The sequence below is a fragment of the Zootoca vivipara genome, chromosome 1, assembly GCF_963506605.1.
Source record: "Zootoca vivipara chromosome 1, rZooViv1.1, whole genome shotgun sequence".
NCBI lineage: Eukaryota > Metazoa > Chordata > Lepidosauria > Squamata > Lacertidae > Zootoca > Zootoca vivipara.
Genome location: NC_083276.1, coordinates 33,063,291 through 33,088,604, shown reverse-complemented (window position 1 = coordinate 33,088,604; position 25,314 = coordinate 33,063,291). Strand labels below are relative to the sequence as shown.

The following is a 25,314-nucleotide window of genomic DNA, read 5'->3' as shown; positions in this document are numbered from 1 at the left end:
AAACTACCACCATACACCTGTTTTATAATTCAACTGATATTCTATTTTTTATTAGTTTTTTTCTTTGTAAGAGGAAGTTAAGGGTGTTACCCTCTAATTTACATTTGAAGTAGAAGAAATGCTTCTTTGTATTTCAGAAGGTCATGCTTCAGGAAGAACTGGTTCCTAAAGTTGCAAATTTCAGCTTCTGTTCAGAGGCTACTTTGATCGTTTTACTACCATTTGCCAGACATGTAAAAATCATTTGATGAGAGGCTTCCATATTTAATGCTGATCTGTAGAAAATGAACCTTTTTTTCAAAACAATATTGCCATTCTTTTTGTTGAGAAGCATGCAGGTTGGCTTAATGTTTTCTAATGTTAAGTTGACCTTTCCTGTTGGATGGGTACTTAAGAGTTTTGCAATAGTAATGTGCTGCAGTAGTAGCAACGTGACAGCGATAAATGATTTTGGCACACATTAATATGCTCAGAATATATGAATTAATGGAGTCCTGGTGGTTTTTACAACATGTGAGGTTTGTTTTCTTAGGAAGAGGAAGAGGAGGAAGAGAATAAGATGTCAGAAGAAGCAGAAAGGAGGTTTCAAGAGCAGCAGAACCAGAGTCAAGAGGGGACTGCTGTCCATACAGCTCAGCCAGAGGCTACAACCTGTAGTACATTTGTAAATCTCAACTTTGAAACAGAAGATCATTCGCTTGTTGTGGAAAGCAAACAAGATATTTCTCCAGTGTCTGCTTAGAACGAGAACGTTGCATTAGAATTCTTTGGGTGGCATCTAACGGTGTCTGGTTGTCACTGGAATGGACTTCTGGTCATGCAGTAGGGTTTCTCCAGCCTCCCCTCCCCTCTGCGCTCCTGAAATCTGCTTTGAATGGCTGTAGTGGGGAAGAGAGGCAGGAGAAGCCCTGCTGCTTGAGCAGAAGTCGGCTTGTGTGACACTGGCTATCACACCGTTTCTTAATTGTCAAATGTTTGTAGGCTCTGTTATGCATGTTCAGTGGAATGTAACTTATTTCAAAGTATGGTCGGAGATATTAATGTCTCTTCAGCCAACATCTGTCTAATAAAGGCTAAGACATTTTGCTTAACCTATTAGATTATGAAATGCAAATAACTGGTCCTGTGATCTATCTATGCAGAACAAGTGAAATGTCTTTCCTGAACATCTGGTGCCTTGTTGACAGTTGTGGACTGATCACTGTGCTTTTTTGGTTTTAAGGTCATTTTGCATTTATAATGTTACTTATTGAAACCTAGGTGCAAGTTTAGACTAATGGCAACTAATTCACAAGGCATCTTTGTGACTTAGTTTAATTTATTGTCACTATTGTGTGTGTGTGTGTGTGTGTGTGTGTGTGTCCAGTCATATAGTTTAAAATAAGGTGACTTTGTTTAATGCCTGTTAAAAGAAACAACTGTATAAAAGAACTTGTCTGAAAACTATCTTATAAAGGACTGTCCTGTTAAGGGGTCTCTAAAACATGTTCTCATTGCTTAGTTGGAAGAGCAAGAGTAATATACAGAGTAAGTTCACATTGTAATCTCTGACTTTATTATGTGTGTTGGGAAGGAATTCTATATTAAGATAGTCTGGATAGGAGATGGTGTGCTGATAAAATGATGGCTCTAAATATTGGATGTAGTAAAAAACAAAAGTAGTGAGGTATGCTAAATTAATTATTTTGCATACCCTTGCAGTGTTTTTTCATTCTGAGTTAAACAGACACTGTTGAGTGACAGAACTTGATTTTTATATTTAAAATATTTGAAAATAAGTTTGAGAATTGCTACTGCATGTCAACAGGGGTGGGTTTTCTAGCTAGAAAGGATCTTGTCGGCACCCTGACTAAGGACTACTGACAATTTAACTTGTATAATGAACCTTTTTGTGAGGACAATCCACACTAATTCTCACAAAATTCTGCAGCACAAAACTTTGCAGATATAGGACAGGATCCAGATGTCTGTGGATATGTGGCACAGAGAGATGCATGCAGAAAGCAGTACACCATGCAAAACAAACAAAACCTTTTTGGGCTGTTGTTACACAGCTTCTTCCACTGTCTTGAGTCACTTTCTTAAAAGCTTGCTGTGCACCTGTATAAAATAGCCAGGAGTCAGGAAGAAACTGGACTACAAATCCATGTAGTATGGAAATAGGAAAAGTGTCACAGAAAAACTGCAGAGAGATAGAACCACCTCACGGATCATGCCCTTTCCTTCACTGTCGCTATCAGGCATGTGGGAAGGGTGTTTTAAGTCTTGTCTGCCACGCTATTTTTATTTTTTTTTACAGGAAGCTCTTCTTAACTTGAGAATGTTAGAACAGCTTTAACTAAATGGCACATCACAACCTTCTTTTAAAAAAAAATCTGAAAGGGAACATTCTTTTTGATTTAAGAATCATTCAGATTCCAAATGCCAGTTGTAAACTATGTGAAGCCTATATTAAGTATCTATTCAGGGCATCACAGTAAATTATTAAGCCTTTTGAGTGCCCAGCTGTATAATTACTTCTCACCAAAAATGTTATTGCTTTTTATAATAGGAAGGGCTTATTGTCATGAGGTTCTTCTAGTCATTGTGCCTTACCTTTACTATTTCTTTCAGTATATGCAAATGGTATGAAAGTGGGTACTTTTTCTTGTAAATGCATTAAATTTTATATTTAATATAATTTTAAATCAGTTGGGTTCAGAGTTGTTATTATAGGACTAGCAAACCTTTTGTATGAATGCAGCAGGAACAGGTGCCATTAAAATACCCAGCAGTAGGTCCTGGGATTCTAGTAAGCCTATACATTCACCCTACTAAGCCTGTAATCCTGTGTCTACTTAGAAGTAAGTTCCATTGAGTTCCACAGAAGTTACGCCTGGATAAGGCCTTGGAGGGCTGCATGCAATTAAGAAATCAGAGGTATGTTTTGACAGGATAGTCACATGTTTTGAGACACACCCATGACTTTTGAAACCCTGTATTTGTGCACTTGCAACACTTAGAACAATTAACACCATCATTGAGCATTTACACTAACTGCTTGTTATAACAGATCAAGGTTTGTGATGTTTTAGAGGGAGGTTTCACTATTATCCATTTGACCAGGTATTTACTTCCATAGTAGTTTTTAAAGAATTGAGCTGCACATTTGTAACTACAGTTCTACATATCTGATATTTCAGATATAAATGACCCAGAGATTTGTTTCTTTCTTGCACATGATTTGTTTTTGCAATGCCAATGCACCCAGTACAAAACCAAAAAGAGCATTCAAGACCAAATTATACCAACAGGTATAATTTGTCTAAACTGGAAGGTGGCTTGTAGGTTTAGGAATAATTTCAATAAACTTAATCTACCAGAAACGTCTGTAAACGTTTAATTACATTTTCAACAAACAGCAGTACTCTTTTCCTTTTTTGCTACAGAGAAGATCCATCTCACAAGCCTTATACAAAACTTGCCCATCTGGAGCTACATGGAAGCTTCATTTATTTGGGTAATGAATACATTATTCAGCTTTAAATGGTCACTGTATCAGTTGGGCAGATCTCCATGGATACAGACTATTCCAGTTAAATCATGTATCATCAAGATCTGTTGTGTTGTCATTGTCAGTTGCTACAAGAACCTCTCTGTTCTCATAGGTCCAGAAGCCATTAAGATCAATTAAAATGCTAGTGACAGTGTCGCCTTGACTACTGTTGATTAAGTCCTGAAGAGAGATTTTGTAAGGATCCTTGGGCTTCACCATGTCAAATATTTCATCCTAGAAAAAGCAACCAAAAATTAACAGTTTCTTTAATGGAAGTCAAATAGGATAAAAATGTTTGCGTACCAGTACCAGGACTTATTTTTATTTATTATTTTTATTTCAAAATAATTATGTAACTATTTCACTTTCCCCTCGTGCTGGTTAAAGCACATCCTGGCTGAAAAGGAATGTAAACTGAACAATATACGAAGGATGTGTTTATACTTGCTTTCAAAATACAGTCACAGTTAATTCCTCTAGTAAAGTTTTTTATTGCAGTGCTGCTCCCACATTGTCTGAGTAAATTACTGAGCGGATGACACCTGTTTTGTCTTAGCAGCCAGCATAAGGAGCAGTGGTCATCAGCTCCTGTAAATGCATTTTGGAGGGGATGGCAGTGACCTAGATTAAATTTAGAATCTGTATACACTAAACCAGGGGTCAGCAAACCTTTTCAGGAGGGGGCCGATCCACTGTCCCTCAGACCTTGTGAGGGGCTGGACCCACCCTCTCCTGAAAGCACCCCCCTTCCAAAAGCACCCCCACCATTCCTGAAAGGACCCCTCCCACTGCCTTGTCTTCAGCAGCGTCATCGTCTGCCTCAGCCAGGGGTGCAGAGCCCAAGCCGCTGGCCTGGGCGGCGGAGGCAGCCTCTCCACCACCACCGCTTCCTCCCACTCGGCTCTTGACCATACGCAGCCACCTAAGCGGGAAGTAAGGGGCGTTGCCCAGAGGTGTCCACAGCTTCGGATTGGCTGCAGGAGCTTCCATCGTTGGATTGGCGTCCACGTCGTGGAAGTCAGTCCCCATGCGGACTGTGCCGTGTTGGTTTAGCGCAGGGACTGACCGAGTGGGCAGCAGGGTCAACAAGGTTCGCAGGCCAGATTAGCGAGCCTGGTGGGCTGCATCCGGCCCACGGACCTTAGTTTGCCGACCCCTGCACTAACATAAGGGCAGATGTACAGCTACATTTAATTGCTCCATGTGACAGCTGTCTCCCAAGTGTTGGATCTTTTTCAACAGTGGGTCTCGCATAGGACAGGTAATTTTTGTTGACGCCATGATAAGACTTCCTTACCTACTTGCAGTAAAAAGCTTGCCTCATAAATCAATTCATGTTTTCCAACTGACACAATGTAACACACACAACACAGCCACCAAGTGCATGCTGCTTTAAACTGTCCAAGGTGGCAAGTCATTTGCCTGCAAGTAGCAAAAGGGTCTATGGTGGCATGACCAAAGAGTTCTGGTTAAACAGCTACATGCAGAGGTTTTACCCCTTAGTGACTGCTATGAGTTTTGGGGGCACCAGCTATCGCTTCCTCCACTTGTGCTGCTATTTATAGCCTTATTCATTAGGTGATGAGAATGAGGCATGTGTCCAAGCATCTATCAGTTCTCCCATTCAACTTTCAAGATGGATTCAGAAATCAAAGTAGCAAAATTAAAGTATCCTTAAAAAAAAACCCAATTAACATTACATGGATAATATGTGAAATATTTGCCTGTTCACATTTTTTTAGGCAAGAGGCCTTCTAGGCCTGTTACTTTATACTGCAGAATTATCTCCCTGAAGGTTCTGTTTGCCTATAGGCTAGATAAATAGAATATTACTGTTTTTTTCCAAAAATGTTCAAAAATATATTGTACCATTCAATACTATTAAGACATTAACTATGAAATCAACATTCTACCACAATACTGCCCCTAGTACATATAAACATATACTCTCTCTCATTTCAGAAAGTCAGGTCTTTCTCAGACTACTGCATACAAATAAATTTTGATCAGAAATCTAACCTTGACATCTTGAAAAGAAACTGGTTCTTGCCCATGAATTTTCATCTGTTCTTGAATAGCCTATGGCAACAGCACAAAGAGGTGTAACATACGTTCAGAAAACAAGACAGCATGTTTTCAAATCCAAGAGAGTAAATAAGCTATGTTACATAAATAAGTAACAACTATGTGTTAATTCATACATATAATTTAGCCCTGTCTCCCCAGAATGGTAGAAGTATTCCAGAGTCTCAAGTAGAGGTCTTGTTCAGTTCCTGCTACCAAATATGCTTTGATGGGAGATGCTGGGATTGAACCAGAGATCTTAAACATTCAAAGTGTATGCTTCCACTGAGCTAAGAATCTTGTCCTTTATCATCTGTTTGGAGAGGTATCCTGCCTGTGTTCATTCCCCTTGCCTGAAGTGTAGGCAGGGACTGAAATCTGTCCTTTTCTCTGCAGATCTATCAAAGCAGAAAGCACTGACCATCTGTTCAATCTATGTGCAACAATTCCCAACTTCTAGCCCACTTTGAAGAAAAGTATTAGAACTGAAGCAAGCAGCAGGCCTCATTGTTAAAATAGGCTTTTAGCCTCAAACTTTGAGACTAACTATAAAGTGTATACAGGAAGAAGAAATAATTGAAAGATGAAGGGCCAATTGATGTTTGTTATAGAAGAATTAATCTGTTTCATGCTGCTAAAAGAACACAGCTCTGGATGTATTTTAAACCTGCAGAGCATTTATTGTAAAAGCTTTGAAAGTGTTCCAGATTTTCTTTCTCTAAACCTTTAGTTGAATTATCCTACTCCTGAGTCATTAGCAGCAAAATACTTTGGTTGAGTAGGCACAGAATTGAAGGTGATCAATATTAAGGGGGTTAGCTTTTACAAACAAGACTGAATTGCTCTCATTGCTTTAATCTGAATGAAATATATACTTCTGTGGGATGACAGTGGAGTCGCTATTTTATCTTCAAAATTCACAAAAGGACATGCCCTAAAAAAAGGGATTAAACCTGAAAGCCATTTTAGCACCTGTAAAAAGGAGAAGGGGATTTAAATTTAACAAACATTTCTACTAGATCATGTGGAAGCTAAAATTGTATCTCTTGTGGTGTAACATCCTAAGACTTAATATTAGTATCAGCACATCTGTGAGACTGCTGATTCAGTGATCCTCTAAGTACTTATTTGCTGGAAATAGTATACTGTAGTCACGGTTAGTTCATAAATGAGTTTTTTTTATAACAGGATCATCTGAGTGAGTTCCAGTCAATGAGAAAATGTAAGTTTAGAAAGAGCCTGCTAAAACATGCAGGCTATTGTATGAAAGCTGCCCTCTGATTATATAGGAACCACAGCTTATCCATTATTACTGGTAGACAGAATATATTAACATCCCATAGAAGTTAGCCATTAGAGGTCATCAAAGACTATTACCTTAAAAATAAGAGTTGTACGGAAAAGGCAAAACCTGGTATTTAATTAAAATCACAGTGGTGTATTTTCTTTATGTAAGATGTGCTCTGAAAAGCCATTCTGAATTATTTCCCTTTCTTAATGTGAAGTTTTAAACATTTATATATTTCTTTAAAGTTGACAAAAACCTCACCTCAAACACTGGTAGTTTAAAGCAATTGCCTGCTGATCTCTAGGTAGAGGCACAAAGGCTGTAACAACACATGTACAAAAAAATGACCTACCTCTACAAAAAGGGACTTACCCTAAAGAAATAATTAAGGGAAAAGACATTCAGGTATCCTTTGTTCTCTATATCAAGCAGCTTGAAAATATACTGCAGAGCTGCAGGTTCCTTTCTGTTTTCTAATGCAAGTACAAAGTCCAGGTACGTCTTATAGTCCTAAAAGCAGATGCAATCATGTTTATTATAGTCCACTTTCTAAATTGATTTTGCAAGCAGAACATAATTGGTGGCTATTTCCTTGTAGGGGAGCAGTTAGTTTTCATTGAAAGACAGCATGACTCAGAAAATGGCTGCTGAGAAAAAAAAGGGTGTGCAGAAAATACATGCTTTTTTATTGGATAGGCAACATACCCATAGATTTCTATCAGCACTACATGTGAGGTTGTTCCTTAGTCTGAACTAAACGAACCATGAACATTTGAACAACAGCCTATCACAGTCTAATGGCCAACCATTGTTCTAGTTCAACTAAAAATGAATTCATGTGCTAGGCAATTAAATAATATTTAGCCAGTTAATAATTTGCTGGTCAATCATTGGTTGAAATGCATCATACAGCCTAGTGTCCTAAATTCTATACGTTTTACTAGAAGTAACATGCTGCAGCATATCTTGACAACACAGGTCTCCTGTTGTAAACTGTGTACGGAAGCAAAAGCTATGTTTTCCCGTTGTTCTATTTTTACCACCAATTCAGCTACCTGATTCCAGTTCTGCATGTACTTGTAAGAATTATCTCCCCCCAAAATGAGCAATTTTATTCAAAACTCAGCAGCAGCTTTCTAAACAATAACTTAATTGTATTTTTAACTTAGGGAGGTAGACAATGGCTATTTTGCTGATTGACAAGGAGGGCAAGGTCTTATAAATGTGAATTCTATATTAGTGGCTGTATGTTTGTGGTTCCAAGGCTGTTTGTTAGTTTCAATTTATAAGTTGCTTGCTGTTCTTGCTTTTGGCAATAGGAGGTAAATAAGAGCCCACTGTCCTCCCTATCACAATATTTCTTATTCAGCTAGCTGCTGAGTTATGAATTTGCAGTGTGTGGGTTTTTAGCTGCCACTCACATGAGAATTTTGCCTTCTATTTTGTTAGCATGTAAATAATGTTATAGGCTTCAAAAAGTGGAGGAGTTCCAACTTAAAAAACAAAACAAAATCACAAACACCACAACCTTGCCTTTACAAGAATTGCAAGAGATTTCTTCTATCATGCATCTATAAGAAAAGTACCATTTCTCCATCATAGGTCAGACACTCTTGGAAGACACGGTCCAAAAATACGTTGGTCAGAGTCCCTGTTCCATATCGAGATAGCTCCTCCTTGCTAAGCATCCCATTGTGGTCTTTGTCAAGATTTAAGTACTGTCCTGCAAAGGGGGGGGGAGAAGGGGGGGAAATGCAGTAACAATTTCTTGTGCCACTTCATAACAAAGGATTTGTGAACAAACATGCTACAACTTTTTAGATTTGTAGTAAGAAAACCTCTTGATTTCTACTGCACAGATTGGCAGGGTTTTTGTCTTAAAGCTAATGAAGATGGTTGGTAGTGGGGTCGTATAAAGCTATGCCATCTTGTAGTGACAGTACTTAATATTTACAAGTGCGACCTCAACAAAATGTTGCAGAATGGAGTGCTTCTATGCAGGGTTTCAGGCAGGCAGCCATTCCTTTTCCAGGATGCACCATTCCCCCATCCCCTCAACACTGAACATTATATGGCCACTAAACATGTGTAGTTCTGAATAGGCTGTTTTAAGACCCTCTTATAGGTTTTCTGTACTTCTGCAAACCTTTGGTTTCCCCTAAGCCTGCTGGCGCCTCCCTTTTGTGCGAGTACTGTGAAGGTGCCTGCTTGATCTCAATAGGCAAGGAGTTCCACAGTGTAGGTGCTGCCACACTAAACGACCAAGTTCTTACAAATGCAGAATGGGTGTATTATGTGGCAGCTGTAGTTGTGTCAATCTGTTGTTGTGTAGTCAAAAGACTAGAGATGCGGAGTGCCAGTTAATGGACAAAGACATGCATATCCTGCCTAGGACCACAAGAGGGCAGCGTAACCCACCATGCCACAACTAGAGAAATGCTGCCTTTAGAAACTAGAGGAATTCCTGTTTTGAAATCTGAGGTGTGCTAAGAGCAAAGACTGTGGACTAAGAGCTGTAGAAGTGAGGGCTGAATTAAAAAGTTGTAATGATGAATTCGAACAAGATTTTAAGTAACTTAAACTTTAGTGGTACCTCTACTTATGAATTTAATCCGTTCCGATTGCACACTCGTAGGTCGAAAACTTTGTAAGTTGAGTTTCCCATAGGAAAAGCGGTTTCCCATAGGAATGCATTGGAAACGGAAAAATTCGTAAGGTGAGGAAACCGCATCCAAAAATTCGTAAGTCGAGGAAACCGCATCTAGCCGTGAACGGGTTTTCCGTTCGGATGTCGAAAAAATCGTAAGCGCGCGGCCACTTTTTTCGCTCGCAAGTCGAAAACGTCGGATGTCAAGTAGCTTGTAATTCGAGGTCACACTGTATATGTAAGGCCCATGAGTCAAGCTTTCTTTCTTCGGTGGCAGCATAGAACAGTACATCCATGAAGCACTAGTTATGTTTCCCACCCCTGGTTTATATGAGACAGGAATAAATATATGCTAAATACTTAATTATACTAAATAGTTAATAAAAACTACTAAGATCACTGCAGGCAATCCAATAATTCATAAAAGCGGTGTCATCCTGCACTAGGGACTCCTTGGGATTCCCAGGGAGTGGCCTTATATGGTTCAGGCCAATACAGTTCTTAAAAAAAACACCACCCAAACTTTTTTTAAAAAAAACCCCTAAAAATATATATAAATTAATAGAATTCTTCTTCTTCGGAGGGCCTGGGATGTGTTTGTTGTTTCCTGGGATGGTCTCTGGCACACGGTACCCCCCCCCCTAGGCCCCAGCCTGCTCTTTTCACGCTAGCTGACGGTGTGGTAGGCTCAGGGTCAGGCCTTGGCTAGGCTGCACGATTCTTTGAGGCCTCCCTGGCCTTCCCGGTACTCTCCTACCTCTTTCTCTTGGTGGTGGCGGCGGCAAGCTGGTGTCCGGCTGGCAGGGGGCTCCTTTTTGCTTTTTGTTTTCTGTTCGGCCTCGGAGGCCTCTGGGCCTCGGAGTTCCACTGGGCCACCAATGGGGTGCTCCCGGTCCTGGCGGGGTTGAGGCCATGGGGGGCGGGTTCCGTGTGGCTTCCTGGTTGTTGTGTTGGGCACCCCTAGTCCCCCCCAATCACAGTGTTGTTGGCAGCACGGGGACCAGCCAGGCAGCGCAGTTGGTGCTGGCAGTCCTCAGGAGCTCCATGGCAATCGCCACCTTGCCTCCTAGATCTCTGCCCTTATGACATGCTCTCATGGAAGAAGTGCATATACAAACTACAGTGTCATGATACCTAGCTGCAATTCCAAACTGGTATGGCAAAAGGGCTTTTATTTGTACCATGTAAAATTACAGCCAGAACAAAAGAAAAGGGAAAAAAAGAATATAAAAAATGTTTGCGGGAAATGCTGCTTTGTGAGGATGCGACAATATGATGCAAATTATTGTACATACCATAAACCCTCAATGCAGAAGGAGCAGAAAACCAATTGGTTTCTTGACTTTCTTTAGAAAGGTCTTCATCCCGTAACTGAATGAATATGAAAATATTGAGTGAGCATTCAGCAAGTATAATGAGGAAACACAACAGGAAATGTAAATATAAATATAAATCTCTACCTCTAAAAGGTCATCAAGGAAACTGCAGGCTAAAATATCTTGTATTTTTATCTTCCCTGGAAGAAAAAACAAAAACAAATTAACCCCCTCACAATTACTTATTACTTAATGACTTGGATATTCAGGGGCTTCATCAAGAAAGTTTCCACTTAGCATGACAAAGGGGATTGAATGAAAGGAAACTGTTTTAATGTTTGGAAACCTTTAAGTCAATCAAAATTATGAGAAAAACAAATATTTTTAAACAATTTTAAATAAAACATTAGCACTTAATATAGTCTAGAACAGCCAACACGGAGAGAATTACATTTAATAATTTTACTAATTGACCAAGTAAGTATTATTTCAGATGAATATATACTTTTAATAAGAAAGAAAAAGTAATCTGTTCATGTATTGTATTCTCTTGTATTTTTTGTCAATTTCCCTTTGCCTTGCTAAAACATCATTCATATGCTGCCTTTTAGGTCAAGATATGCCCCAGTTTTACTGAAATATAGGATGGGGGATCATTCTGCTCCTCTGGATGTACATAGTGAAAAATACCTAACTTCAGTACGTCCAGCAGGTTGGGGGGTGGGGTGGAGATGGATGCAGCTACAAGCAACTGCAGCTACAAGCAGAGTCTGGTCTTTCCCCCAGGGCAGCCAGGCTTTATAGAACTGCCCCAGCACACCTAGCTGGGCAGCAGGTGTTGCCTGCCTGCCTGCCCAGGGTCCTGGTCCCTGCTCTGCTTTCACTGCTCCTGGTCTGCAGTTCCTTCAGAGACCAACAGGTCCAGTAAATGAGAGGAGATAGACATCCAAACCTGGCCAATGATAGTAGAACGAAGGTAGAACTAAAATCTAATTATCACGAAAGAAAGAAAAAGCAAATTGACCATACCTGTTCGGAGAGGATCTAAAAAGAAGAAGAATTTCCTGACTGCGGTGCAGACATAGAATGAGTAAAATGATTTCTCTAAACCATCCAACTGTGGTAATGTGGGGATTAGTTCCAGAATATAATTTTCTAAATCCTGGGAAATGAAACAAGAACATATCTGATTACGGTATAGGTAGGGTTGCCATATTTCAAAAAGTGAAAATCTGGAAACAAATGCTTTTTTTTGCAGAGTTGTAGAGCTTTATTATTATTATTATTATCATTATTATTATTATTGCTATTGCAAAATCTAATTTTTTAAAAATGAAGTTTTTGAGCTGCTTTTCAAGAAATTCACCAAAAAATCAACACTTCCGACTGGCGAATCCCGTATATCTGGGAAATTCTAGACGTATGGCAGCCCTAGGTATAGGTGTCACCATGACTTGAGCTGCAGCTGTTCACGCTTATCCTGTACTTTACAGTGGTCTGGAACGGACCATTTGTCTCCAGCTGCTTCCTACAGATGGTGTAAGGATGCAACAAGCAAACCCTAGTGAACACTCCAGAAGAACCCCACTCTCTAGCCACCCTTCATGCCACATACCCTTCCTTCCTGATGCTTGTGAATGCTGAGAGGCTTCACTGCCACAAACATAACACAATGCAAGATGCAGGTTAGTTACCAAAGCTTTGTCAAGTAATATTCTCCTATCTAGTACAGAGCAGTTAAGATAACCCTTGAGCTGTGATTCTTTGGAACGGAACATCAGAAAGACTCATTGAACATCAGGTACTTAGTATGCCAACTGCATTAAGTAGAAACAGACTACTGCACTCTCTCCAAGAAACAACTAAAGGAGAATATTGCTTACCTGAAATATTCTAGTTTGCATACATAACTGTATGTAAACACCTGATTACCAAATAAATTTCCTCAATTCAAGACACGAGAAAGCACTTCAGTTTATGCCAGGCGACATGTTGAACATGCATCACTTACCGATTCCCTGAGGTAACCTTGTCCAGCAACATCGTATAAACTGAGACCTATTCTCGTTTGGTATAGCCACACTGTAAAACAGATACAGGTACATGACAGAATCTGTTTTGAGGCAAAGAAAGCCAAGGGCAAAGTGAAACAAAATATGACAATACATTCAAAACAGAAAAAGACCCACCTTTCCTCATCACATAATTGAAAAACTGCATGATAGATATCCTTCCATACGGATCGTTGTGAAGCAACTTAGCAAAGACTTTAGCTGTGAAGAACTGCCTGTGAAATATAAAAAACAACAATTTTGAAGCTCTGCAGAGCCACTGTAAGTCTTCCATAGGTTGTCAGTTTCATTTTCCTGATAATTATGTTGTGGGACTCTGATGTATGTGTGGGTGTGGGTCTTTGGAAGGGAGAGTACCTTGACTGAGCAAGAAAGGGTGTATCATGGAAGCATGGGAGACAATTGGAAACCAAGCCACTTAAGAAGCTCACAGATTCCACCTACACTGAACAGCAGTTCTGGAAAAAACCTAGTTGGTGCAATTCATTACTGCTTTTCGTTCCTGATCTAAATAGTAATAATTAACCAAAAGCCTAAGCAATGTCTCAGAGCCACATCCTAGTTTGAATGTTAATCTGACATAAGTTCCAGTACATGAATTACAGTACATGAACTTGGAGCAACCAAGCTCAGCAGCATCCCTCCCCCCGCAAAAAGTTAGGCCTGATTCACACCTAGAAACAGAAGGCAGATCCTTATGGAAAGCAACTTCCCACACAGTTCCAGAAATGTTCACCATGCAAACAACTATGGGTAAAAACAACAACAGTGTGGTGAAAAATCTACTGAACCAAGCATGAAGCTATTCCACAGATATGGCTTTCCATGTGGTTGGGTTTGCAATTACCACTGCTGCACTTGGAAGTAATGAAAACCACCATCAAATTGGGTTTGAGGTTATGGGTTGAACACCCACATTGTTAGAGCCCCTCAGAAGGTGCTATATCCTGAAGAAATATTATAATAAGTCTTGGCAAAATGTATCCTCTTTGACACCTCTCTCACGTCATCTGCTTGATATTTGACCAGCTTGAGCTTTCACCTCAGTTCTGGTAAGAAGCCATGAATATGCCAAGGACTGCTGTCCTATAGTCACTATCAGGATGCTTCTGTCAAAAACATAAAAGCACTCTGCTGCCCTACTGTGTACAAGGTCACAGCAAAAACAAACAAACTTATTTTGTTACCTATAATGGTACTTCCCCTCCAACCACTTTGCAGCTGTGTTCAAATGATATTTTTATCAGAACTTCCTTCTGACAGCCAACAATATATCCTTGCAGAACTATGTGAATTTTACCGTGAGGTAGAATATGAGCAATCAGAGATGTAGAAAGGCTGAACTCATTCCTGAGGTACTATTTGCCCACCACCACCAGTATCAGCAGTACAGTTGCACTGGTCCAGTCCACAGATTTCTACTATCAGGCTCACTAGTCATCAGCCACTGCCACCCCCGGCTCTTATCACTGCTCCCCATAGCTGAATTGGTCTGTAGGCCATGAGGAAAGAACCCTCTCTGAAATCCTGGAGAGTCGCTGCCAGTCAGTGTAGACAATACTTAGCTAGATGGACCAATGAGCTTGGTATAAGGCAGCTTCTTAAGTTCCCATATGTTCTAACAGCTCTTCTAAAGAGCTGCCTACAAATTTAAAGAAGCCCACATAGGGAGAAATAAAAATTAAGTCATAACAACCTGCAATTTGAATGTTGACCAAGACAGTCCAGAACTCTAAGCTAAGGGCAGACTAGCGCAAGCCCTGAAAATATAGGTGCCTTACTTGCACTTGGATCCAGCTTTCTCACCAACTTTCAGGAAGCTTTCATAGTTGATCATTGCTTCATCTCCCATCATGGGTGATGTCTGATGTTTGTCCAGCAGAAACCACAAATTCTTAAAAAAGGGGGTGGAGGCAAAAAGTTAGGGAACTATTGCAAGATAAAATGATCAAGAATTGTTTACCTGAGATTAGAAACACATTTTCATTTTTTTTCCTTACTTGCAGTTCTTCGTTATCTAGTAGTTCTCTGCTTTTTCTCTGCAAAAAGACTGCTCTGGATTCTTCTCTTAGTTTCTGTAATAAAATTTCATCTTCTGCTGGCAGCTAAAGAAAGAAAGAAATGGCTGTTATTTGTAGTGTGGTACGACTCTATTGACCAGAACCCAAACTGGGCAATTACAGTAAAAATTGCATGCAAACATGGTTCGTGGTCACAACATAAATTAGTCAACTTTTCTTCAATATACAAAGGTGGCAAAGAAAAACAGTAGATTGATGTGTATGTCAGCTGTCCCAACTATTTTTAGATTGTCTGCATGTTGGCATAGCAATAGTGAATTCAAACTCCCAAGTCTAATATGTGCCTAATATAGCTTTTATATAAACACATGCTTCTACAAGTTAAAAATCTTAAAAATCTATTAAAGCTTGACAACAATATGCAAGGTCCCACCACAACAAAATGAAGCAAGCCTGCAAAATATAACCAGTCCTTTTCACATCCTTTTGAAAACTCAAAACTACAATGTATAGCTCAAAACTAATTACATCCGTGCTACAGGAATTATTGCATGAAGTCACTTTATTTGTAGGTTTGTTTTCTCATCTTTTGACAAGTAGATGTATCAAAATGGACAGGGTAAATTTCCTGAACTAGCCCATCTCCACTCCATAACCAATGCAGCTTGTAGCAGGCAGTGGCTAAGAGACAACAATGAAAGGAGGATCTTCTCTTGCTGGAAGGTCATGTGTGTGTCTCCTTCCCATTCCACCATCTGCTGAAGAAACCACAGTAAGAAAAGGCACAGTTCTGCTACGTAAGATTGTAAGAAACAGCCTTATTCGGAGTCAGATCACTGGTCCATGCTGGCTGAGGCTGATAGAAGTTGTAGACCAACTACACTGGGAGGTCATCAGATCAGGGAAGATTATTCTAAGGAGCCCCAGTTAGTCAATCTGATTTGACAAGGGCAGGGCAACCACTGTTCAGAAGCCCGTCGCCCCTGCACCTTTGAAAATACAGTATGGAAGTCACTTAATGTTAAGAACTCTCAATTTTTATCCCACCTTGTTGTACTCATTATACAGTAGGAGATGGACCTCCCTCTGGCAGAGTTGCTGCAGCATACCGAGTCAGAGGGGGCCAAGGATAATTAAAGACCAAAGACCTGGTTATAGAGGAATGTTTTTGCCTGGTGCCTAAAGATATACAAATGGCACCAGGTGAGCTTCCCTAGGAACAGCATTCCACAAACAGGAAGTCATCCTTGAGACTTCTCATGCAGGGGTCCACAAAAAAGGGCCTAAGATTAAGATTGCAGCATCTGGGTTGGTTGAAATGAGGCATTGCAGTCCTGAGCCATTTAAGGCTTTATAGGTCAAAACCAGCATTTTACACTGGACCTGGAAACTAATTGGCAGTCAGGTCAGAATTGGTTTTATATGCTCAGCACTTCCGGCCCCGGTGAGCAACCTGGCCATTGAATTCTGTACTAGCTGAGGTTTCCAAACCGTCTTCAGAGGCAGCCCCATGTATAATGCATTGCAGTAATCTAACTGCAGGGATCTTTGGATTTATGTAGTAATAAAAAGCTGGTCGTATTTATGAAGATTTTTGATCAAGAATACTATGTATTTGCTACTGCACAATTCAAATAACCGGGCAAATTTAAATGAATTGTAGAATGCCTTGTGTGTAGCTGAATGTGCACATTCACCCCTTCCCATCAATAATCTGAGCCTAACTGCAAACCAGATTCAAACCTCCACTTACATTTGTAAGGCCCATCTATCAGATTTATGTGCACCGTCACCTGACATTAAAGTATATGACAAAATTTACTGTGGATAAAGAATTTATTGCAGAAACTGAAGGAAAAGAATAAAATTACAGAATCACTGGAAAGCATACAATAAAAATGACCATTGCTACATAAAGACAAAAAGCAATGCAAGCCGTAACACTGAGTGTATTCAAGTACATTTTAAAAAGTTGAAGAAACCAAAGAGGTTGACAGTCAGTGCAGAAATAAAAGAGGTAGACAGAATGAATAGCACCAATTCCATGAGCAGCCCATCAAAAGCACTAGCTTAGTCACGTGGTGATTACTCTCTGTGGACCTGCTTCCTGGTAGCACCACCACGTCTCCTTGGTCTCCCTCTCCTCCCCCTTGAAGGCACCCCGAGCACCCATGGGCCTGGAAGAGACGCTTGCACTTCAGTTGCTCTGGGCGTGCAGCCCTCCCGGAGTGATAGAGAAGGGCCAGGACTCTCCCCCTGGGCAGGCACAGGAGAGGTTTCTGTGGGGAATGATCTTGCTGCTGAAAAGAAATCTGTAAAATTGTGTCTAAGGAGATTGAGCTCTTGGCGTAATCGAACTATCTCAGCATCAGTTCTGTTTGTGTCCAGGATCCGTTGAGTCCTCTGCTGTTGCCACTCTTCCTGGCGAGCCCGGAGCTCAGCTTCAGCAGCCTGACGCTGTTCTCGTCTTGCCAGTCGCATCTCCCGGATGAGGCTGTTCTGAAATGAGCGTTGCTGTTCAAGGAACAGTCGGAATGTTGTGTCCATGGCCTCCCTTCCAGCTCTTATCTCCTCCAGCAGGCGGTCTATGGTTTCCTCCCTGGCCCGCCGTCTTCTAGCCCTCATCTGTGTCAGCCTGTCCATGGCTGGCACTGGTGGCATGAGTGCTGCCTCTGGGTCACCTGTTGGTCTCCCTGTTTTTTTGGGGAAAGAAAACAAACACACACACAAATGATTAATGTATCTCCAAAAAATGAAGAAGCATTAATAAGGAGGAGTAAGAGTACATGAACACAGTTATTGTAAACAAAACAGAAATTAGGAGGGAAGGAGTTCAAGGAGAGGGAACTTACTGCTATCATGTCGCTACCTCCAACTGGGTATGTTAGCAAGATAATTTATATTTATGGTTAGCAAATAAGATGTCAGAAAAAGGAATGCTTTTAGTGGTAATGTCATTGGTAATATGTCTAGCCAATCTTTGTGCAGTGGTACCTCGACTTACGAAGGCGATCTGTTCCGCGGCGCTCTTTGTAAGTCGAGGTCTTCGGATGTCGAAGTGCCTGTTCTGCGCATGCGCAAAGCACGATTTTGCGCATGTGCGGACCGCACGCGCCGCTTCTGCGCAGGTGTAGAACGCGCGCACAGCGAAAAGACTTCCGGGGTTGTCGACTTCGTAAGTTGAAACCTTTGAAAGTTGAAGCATTCGTAAGTCGAGGTACCACTGTAATTGGGATCCCTTCTCTGGTAACAACAACAATAGGTTGATTGATGGCAACAGAATATCCCGCTACAATTTCATGTTTGCAAGCCAAAATAGTTTCAGTGACAGTTGAAACAAAGGTCCAGTGTGCAGGTAAATTTTGTAACCGCATTCTTCAATCCATGGGTAAAGGATTCCTTTAGAAAGAGAAGCAGAAGCTTCATCCAGCAAAACCGTGGGACTGTCAGCAGAAATTAGGTTAAGGACATGACCAATTTGAGGACACTTTACTATGGAAGTGAAATTAACTACAGTGGTACCTCGACATCCGAATGACTCGACTTCCAAAGGTTTCAACTTCCGAAGTCAGCAAACCTGGAAGCCTTGTTGCCGTGTGCTTCAACAACCGAAGACTTCGACTTACGAAGAGCGCCGCGGAACAGATCATCTTCGTAAGTCGAGGTACCACTGTATGTGGAAGGGCTGGGGAGGAATTTCAAAGACAACTCTAGCCACCACCAAATATAGTAACATGATGAACCCTCCTCTCTTTCCATGCATTGTTAGATTAAAAGCCTGAAGCAAAGAGAAATAGAAGCTTAATTACAGCAGTGGGTATTCCTTCAGAGAGAAATTTGGACAAATGATTAAAAAGACTCACCTATGAGTACTTTATCCTGGACTCCTTTTAACCTCTGTTCTGAATTGCAACTGGTTGGCAATAGCTGTGGAGCCTGAGCAGAAGCTGACCTGGCAGGCATTAGAGTGTCCGGTTCTTGGAAAGTGGATGGTAGTTCTTCCTCCAAGGCAGATGCAGTTGCCACTGTGCTGGAGGAAGATGAAGAAACAGGCTGCAGGGGCAGCTGAAAGGAACCAACCTCTTCAAGTTCAGATTCCACCTTAATCTTCAGCACCTCCTGGAGGGGCTGCGTGACATCACTGAGTCCTTCAAAGGTTGCTTCCATCTCAGAGTCCTCTTCCACCTTCCAGGAAATTCCTGGTATAGGTTGCCAGGAAGGCCCTGGTTGAACTGTGGTAGTGGAGGGCTGGAGTCTCATAGCTTGACTCACTGAAGAGGGGACAGTTTCTGTTTCTCCTCCACAGATCTCATCCAGCTCCCTAAAGAAGCGACAGCGATCTGGCGTGGCCCCTGCCTTGCCCATAGCATCCTTTGCCTTGCGATATGCTTTGCGAAGATCTCTGATCCGGTTGTTGCATTGGATTCGCGTGCGTAGAAATCCCTCCTCAGCCATCTTCTTGGCTAGGACAGCATACAAATCACTGTTGGTGGGCATGTTCTGAACCCGGCGCTGGACCAGCAAGGTATTCCAGTGACCCAATAGGACTCTGGTCTCCTCATCTGTCCAGGTGGGGCCACGAGGGGCCCGACCAGATGATTTGGATTTGCCTTGCAGTTCTCCCTCCATAACAGTTGGGAATGGTTCCTGGAGAAAAAAGGCAAAGTGGTCTCTGCAGACTGAGTCCAGTGTCAGGGCAGAGATCTGCACTGTGTGTCTGTGCCTGCAGGTCTCAAACAGCTCTGTGCTGTAAAGTCACTTCCAAAAGAAGGGACAGCAGAGGAGAAGAGGAATCTCCCAAGTACTTGCCATGTTAGATGCAATGAGCAGAGGGCAGAATCCCCAAGAGAATGCTTAGCACATGAATGCTTTGGACAGGGTTTTACAAAACCCAAGAATCTGGGGTAACAAATCTCTCAGTCTTCCTCAAATACAAGAACAGGGTTTCCCCCTACACCAAGGTAGACTTCTTTCCCCACACTTGATGTACCAAGAAGCATGAGACAAGAAACCACAGGACAAACTGTCCAAAAATGTAATATGAGACAAGACCCTGCCACACAGGGCAGATGCTTCCAGCGTACCAATCTGTCTGAACAGATTTCAACAGCATTCAATTGAAGAAAAAGAGGTGCAGACATTTGCACAACAGAGCAACACTGCAATCTTTGAAATACACTTGTGCTCCCTCCCCGTTGTCCTTCTGCCGACAGGTGAAGAATTGCTTGTTCCAATAGGCTTTTGGGAACTGACTTTTAATGAAAGGGTTGATACCATGCTGTTTTTATTGTAATTATTGGCATGGTTTTAATAGATTTTATATATGTTAAATTATATCAATATTTATTATATCAATGTTTAATTGTTTCTAATGATTGTTTCTTCTGTTTTTAATGGTTCTTAATTTTACCTGGAAGCCACCCTGAATCCCATTTTATATGTGTGTATAGCTTTAATTCTATCAATGTTTAATTGCTTTTAATGATTGCTTTTTCTGTTTTCAATGGTTCTTAATTTTATCTGGAAGCTACTTTGAGTCCCATCAAGGAAAAAGCTGGGGTATAAAGATAAAGATGATAATAATGATAATAATGATGATGATGATGATAATAATAATAATAATAATAAACTACTGTAAATACTAAGTTTCTCTTAAATAATCCTAGCTCTATAGTTAAGCTGCAAGCTTATGGACTCTGGATGTTCCTGGGACCGTAGCATGGATCTGATGTCACAGGGGGATCCTCAGCACTGGGGATGGAGATCTGATGCTACAGCCTACCTCATCAACAGTGCCAGGTTACAATCCTACACCTACAGTATTTCCCTGTGAGTGAGCAGCAGAGAAACTCAATTGGACTTCCTTCTCAGCAGGTGGACTCTCCGTCACTGGACATTTTTATGCAGATGTTGGATGGTCATGTGTCATGGATGCTTTAGTTGATATTCCCGCATTGTGGGGGGTTGGACTAGATCCCTCGAGATCGCTTCCTACAATTCTATGTTCCCTCTTTCGGTAAGAAAAAAAATAGCATGCAAAACATATACAGTGACAAAAGGTCTGATTATAATAATGGCACGGCAGTGTAAATAATATTCTATTTGGTTGAACATTAACATATAGTGGTCATAATTGCACATTTATTCTGGAAATATCTGAAGTAGTATTGGTGGGAAACGATTTAAATTAATGATTTAAAGTGGCATTTTATTGCTTATTTAAATCACACTGATTTAAAAGGCCATTTTAAATCGTGTATTTTAATCAATCCACCCTGTTGAACACATAATGCAAAATGGTTAAAGCTTACTGGTGAAACTTTTAACAGGCCCTCTTTACACTGTATGACACCACAAACCTGTAAGAAGAGGCTGCACTCATCAGCAAATTCACTTGGACAAGTAGTAGAGGATTCGTACCCCCCCCCCATCCAGACACGGTATACATAGACAAAAACTGTAATGCATTATCTCTGCCTACTAAGAATGCAGTATTATTCAGAATGGATCTGGATAGCTAAAAGAACACTGGTTGCCATGTATACCTGCTTGTTTGCCAATACCACTGGGGGTGGGGTGGGAGCTCTCCTGGTGGTACTGCTGTTAGTTAAGCCATGATATGCATCAATCAGAGGGGGTTCCGTTTCTGTAGTGGTGCCCGCTCTATTGAACTTGATCCCCTTTGAAATAAGGCAGGCACTGACTCTGATGAGCTTTTGATACCTGCTTGAGACCTATAAACTTACCTAGGCATTTGATGATTACTAATGTCCACCTTTGAATAGGACACATTGCTGGCTACAGCAAATAGAATTTTACAGTGGTTTCATGTTTTAATATTATTTTACCTTACTTATTTTATTATTATTTTGCAAACTGCTCTGAGATTACTCAGATGGAAGTGGAGTGTATGTGTGTGTGTAAGAATTAATTATTTGGAATAGAATCTATGAGTCAACCACAGAAAATCTTAGTTATGGAAATCTGTTTTAAACAAGACTTTTGTGCAAAACAAAATAGAAAAGGATCCCTCTCCTTGGTTATCATTCTAGGCTATTTATGTCAATGGATTTTGTAGTGAAAGGAACCAATTAATGTGTGTGCTTAATTCCCTTTGGTAATATGAAACTAGTAAATTGATTCCACAAAACAAAGGGTAACACTTTCCCCCTTTTAAACTGGAGAGCAAATAAGCACTGAAAATTATACTTACCCTATAATAAAATCGTGGTATGCTCATATAGGATGTACTGGCAGTTTTCCTCCCTCCTTTCCATTCCAGGTAGTATTTTGTAAACAGCTCCATCTCTTCATCCTTCAGCTCTTGATCACTCCTTTTAGCTAGTTAATGTAATATGGGATGCATTACATTTTATAGCAAAAGGTACTTCCATATACAGTACAAAATATTTATTTCTGCTTTTGTATAATTATGCCAGAGACTTACAGCCAAATGATTTGTCAAATCTCACATACCTGTTTGAAACACACACACAAACACACACTCTGGCTTCTCTGCCCAATATTCTCTCAGTCTCCAAAGCAACGTTGGCTGCAAAATCACTTCCTGCTAAGAGCATACAGCAATTCCCATCAAAGCTTTGCCCCCCAGAGTGTCTTTTCACTTTGTCCATATAAGCTTTAGTAATTATTAAAAAGCTATTGTTGAGCTCTTTCCCAGAGCTGTTAGAATGTTCTACTACATCACAACAGATTGAGAAGGGTTGCAGGTTTTAGGGCAGAACAACATATTATTTCTATGTACTTGTAACAGAAGTCTGTTGGATGCTTTGAGACACACATATGTTTGCAACTCTACAGGTAGAAAAAAAATGTCATGGTGAGTGGTTTAGCCTGTGGAAGGGGAAGTTAAGAATTTCCTCTCAGAGATATTTTCCTCCTCTCAGAGCAATTTATAAATGGGGTTTTCTATAAATTGTGTCCACATGTAGTTCAGTCCCTCGTCTATTTTAGAATTCAAGTATCAATCTTGCATAATATTTTATGCATTTTAGTAGCAACCTCTCTTAGCCATTTAACATTGAGAAATGCAATCCTCACAGCCCCTCCTCACAGGGAGAGGAACACTGAAGGCCTTTTCTAGCCTCTTAAAAGTGAGCTGAGATAGCACAACGAATCAGTGTTAGAAACTGGGATAGAAAAGATAGGAGCCAAATGGCTTCTGGGACCTGGGTTGTGGGCGCCAAAACAGAATGTCTAGTCACCATGGGGTGTGTGTGTGTGTGGCAACACTTTATTTATTATTTTGATAAGCATGAACTAATACACAATTCACATAAGTGACACATTGTTAATATCACATTTTTAGAAGAAATTGTTAATACATGTTTAATTTGGTATTTACAATAAAAATACTGGTACTGTACTTCAGTTTTCAAAATAGTCTACTCTTTATTGTTAAACTCCTTAACATATTGTCTATCCTTAACATATACTTTGAGGCTTCAAAGCACATACATTTCAGTAAACCCTGAGTGTTACCCAGACGCAAAAAATGGCACCCAGACTTTTTGAGGTGCTCGCAAATTGACAATCTGCCTTGGGGGCCTCAAAGGCAGGGCAAAACTTTTTAGAAATAAAAGTAAAATCCTAGCCTTGTCTACCATGCATTGCAGGGGATTGGACTACATGACCCATTCGGTCAACGGTAAATTTTATGATTCTACCTTCTATTTTAGGAAACAGCAAAAATGCATTTTTTTTGTAGATCAGTTTAAAAAAATTACAATACAGTATATGATACAATAAATTATCTAAAATAAATAAGTAATTACAGAATAGGAAAGCACTCAATTGTGACAATCCCTAATGGCCATGTAATCAAAGGCTTTCAAAGCCATTACATGGAAGGAAATATCAAGTGTGGGTGCCATTCACTGGATCTACCAAATTGAGATGGACTAGGAAAGTACTTTCCCTTCACCCAAACAGTCCTCTGAAAGGCTTTCCATTCTGATCCAAAGAGTATATCCCACACAGCCTAGTGGGCTAGTCTAGACATAGGGCCCAAGACAATGTAATGGGGTAAGCAACTACTTTTGGTAAAGAAAGACAATACAAATTCTTGTAACAGGGGTACCTAACCTTTTTTGGCCAGAGGACTGCCCAAAGGGTTGACTGACCTTCTGAGAGCTATGTGACAGTGACGGGCATTGCAAAATGCACACTCACTAAGAACGCAAGAATAGTCATGCTGGATCTGTCAAAAGACCTATCTCATCCTCTTCTCACAGTGGCCAATCAGAAGTCTATAGGAAGCCTACAAGCAGAACAAGAGGCAATAGTACTCTCCCACTTGTGATTCCCAGCATACTGCCTCAGACAATATGTGTATGCACACACACTCACTGTGCATACAGACCGCATCCTCAGAGAGGCAGGCAAACACATTCAGACATACACCCCACCCTTCAGCCAATCAACAGAGGAGCAAGGCTCAGGATTCCTTCCCATCTTGTTTTCTCAGTGTTAAGACATTTTAGCAATGGCACCACAACAGAATGAGAAAAGATGCCTTTGAAAGGAAAGAAGTAGATAGTAGGAAGAGAAAAGGCACCCAGTTTTGTTGCCTGATTTTGGCATAGGGCTGGTGGACCACAGAAAGCTTTGTATGTCAGATGTGGCCTGAAGGCTCGCCACTTTAATTCCTCATCATTGGGGGGGAAAGTGATGACAGTATGGGTGTCATACGTAACTGCAGTTATTTATCAATGTCACATAATACAGTAGCAGCTATCTAAGAGCTACTCTAGAACCATGTTGGATTTGAAGATGGAGTCAAGCCCCCATCAATGACGTCCTGTCACAATCTTAATTCCCAATATGTAATACTGGGTCCAAAACAATAAGACATTAAAGCAAAAAAAATAATGAACTGCAACAGATAATTATTATGGCCTAATTTATTCTATGCATTAAAAATCATCATGATAAGAGTAGGCTTGTTTCCTCCACACATGCCTGTGGATTGAACAGGAATTTTAACTTGAACTATGGATTGTAAACGCAGACCCAATGACAGTGTTGCATAATAATTGAAACAAAAAACTGCTTGGTCTACAATAGTGTTTCCTAAACTTGGGTATCCAGCCAAGCGCATAGCCAGGATTTTTGTTGCCGGGGGATGGGGGGGGAGATTTGTGGGGGGGGGCAGGACTTTTGTGGGGGGGGAGCAAAACCGACACAACTGGTCAGTTAGTTAAGTATTCTTGGCTATGCCCATGTAGCAAACTGTTTTTGGACTACAACTCCCATCATCCTTAGCTAGCAGGAGCAGTGGTCAGGGATGATGGGAATTGTAGTCCAAAAAATACCCTGGTCTAGAATGACTACGAAGCAAGATGCTGTCTT

General features: G+C 40.7%; 2 protein-coding genes across 3 annotated transcripts in view; one reads left to right on the top strand and one right to left on the bottom strand.

The window, feature by feature from the left end:
- Positions 1 to 7,528, top strand: part of SRP54 (signal recognition particle 54) — a 41,498-nt gene extending 33,970 nt beyond the window's left edge. The window contains exon 17 of the mRNA XM_060272941.1: positions 533 to 7,528. Coding sequence (XP_060128924.1) covers positions 533 to 742 — 210 coding nt within the window. The 3' untranslated portion in view covers positions 743 to 7,528. The remainder of the gene's footprint in view (positions 1 to 532) is intronic.
- PPP2R3C (protein phosphatase 2 regulatory subunit B''gamma) lies at positions 2,407 to 25,088 on the bottom strand. 2 transcript variants are annotated; one of them, XM_060272951.1, is made up of 12 exons: positions 22,157 to 25,088; positions 14,923 to 15,027; positions 14,704 to 14,816; positions 13,040 to 13,137; positions 12,862 to 12,932; positions 11,880 to 12,012; positions 10,995 to 11,050; positions 10,830 to 10,905; positions 8,474 to 8,610; positions 7,260 to 7,397; positions 5,555 to 5,614; positions 2,407 to 3,769 (listed from the first exon to the last, which is right to left on the bottom strand). In XM_060272951.1, exons 1-12 carry the CDS (start codon positions 22,247 to 22,249, stop codon positions 3,581 to 3,583), a joined length of 1,269 nt encoding a protein of 422 aa, XP_060128934.1. In that variant the 5' UTR covers positions 22,250 to 25,088; the 3' UTR covers positions 2,407 to 3,580. The 2 variants fall into 2 exon arrangements, with proteins under 2 accessions (XP_060128934.1, XP_060128932.1); XM_060272949.1 differs by lacking the exons at positions 2,407 to 3,769; positions 5,555 to 5,614; positions 7,260 to 7,397; ... (6 more) ...; positions 14,704 to 14,816; positions 14,923 to 15,027 and adding exons at positions 16,761 to 17,636; positions 18,807 to 19,590 and having other exon boundaries at positions 22,157 to 22,284; positions 24,087 to 25,088.
- Positions 25,089 to 25,314: the final 226 nt, after the last annotated feature.

Bases quoted from the DNA above. Each gene is read 5' to 3' on its own strand.
- PPP2R3C (XM_060272949.1), bottom strand. From the start codon at position 22,249: ATGGAGCTGTTTACAAAATACTACCTGGAATGGAAAGGAGGGAGGAAA. The intron at 19,591-22,156 runs GTAAGTATAATT...TTTTTTCTCCAG, and splicing joins TACCACGATTTTATTATAGG to GAACCATTCCCAACTGTTAT. The intron at 17,637-18,806 runs GTGAGTCTTTTT...CCAAAAAAACAG, and splicing joins CCAGGATAAAGTACTCATAG to GGAGACCAACAGGTGACCCA.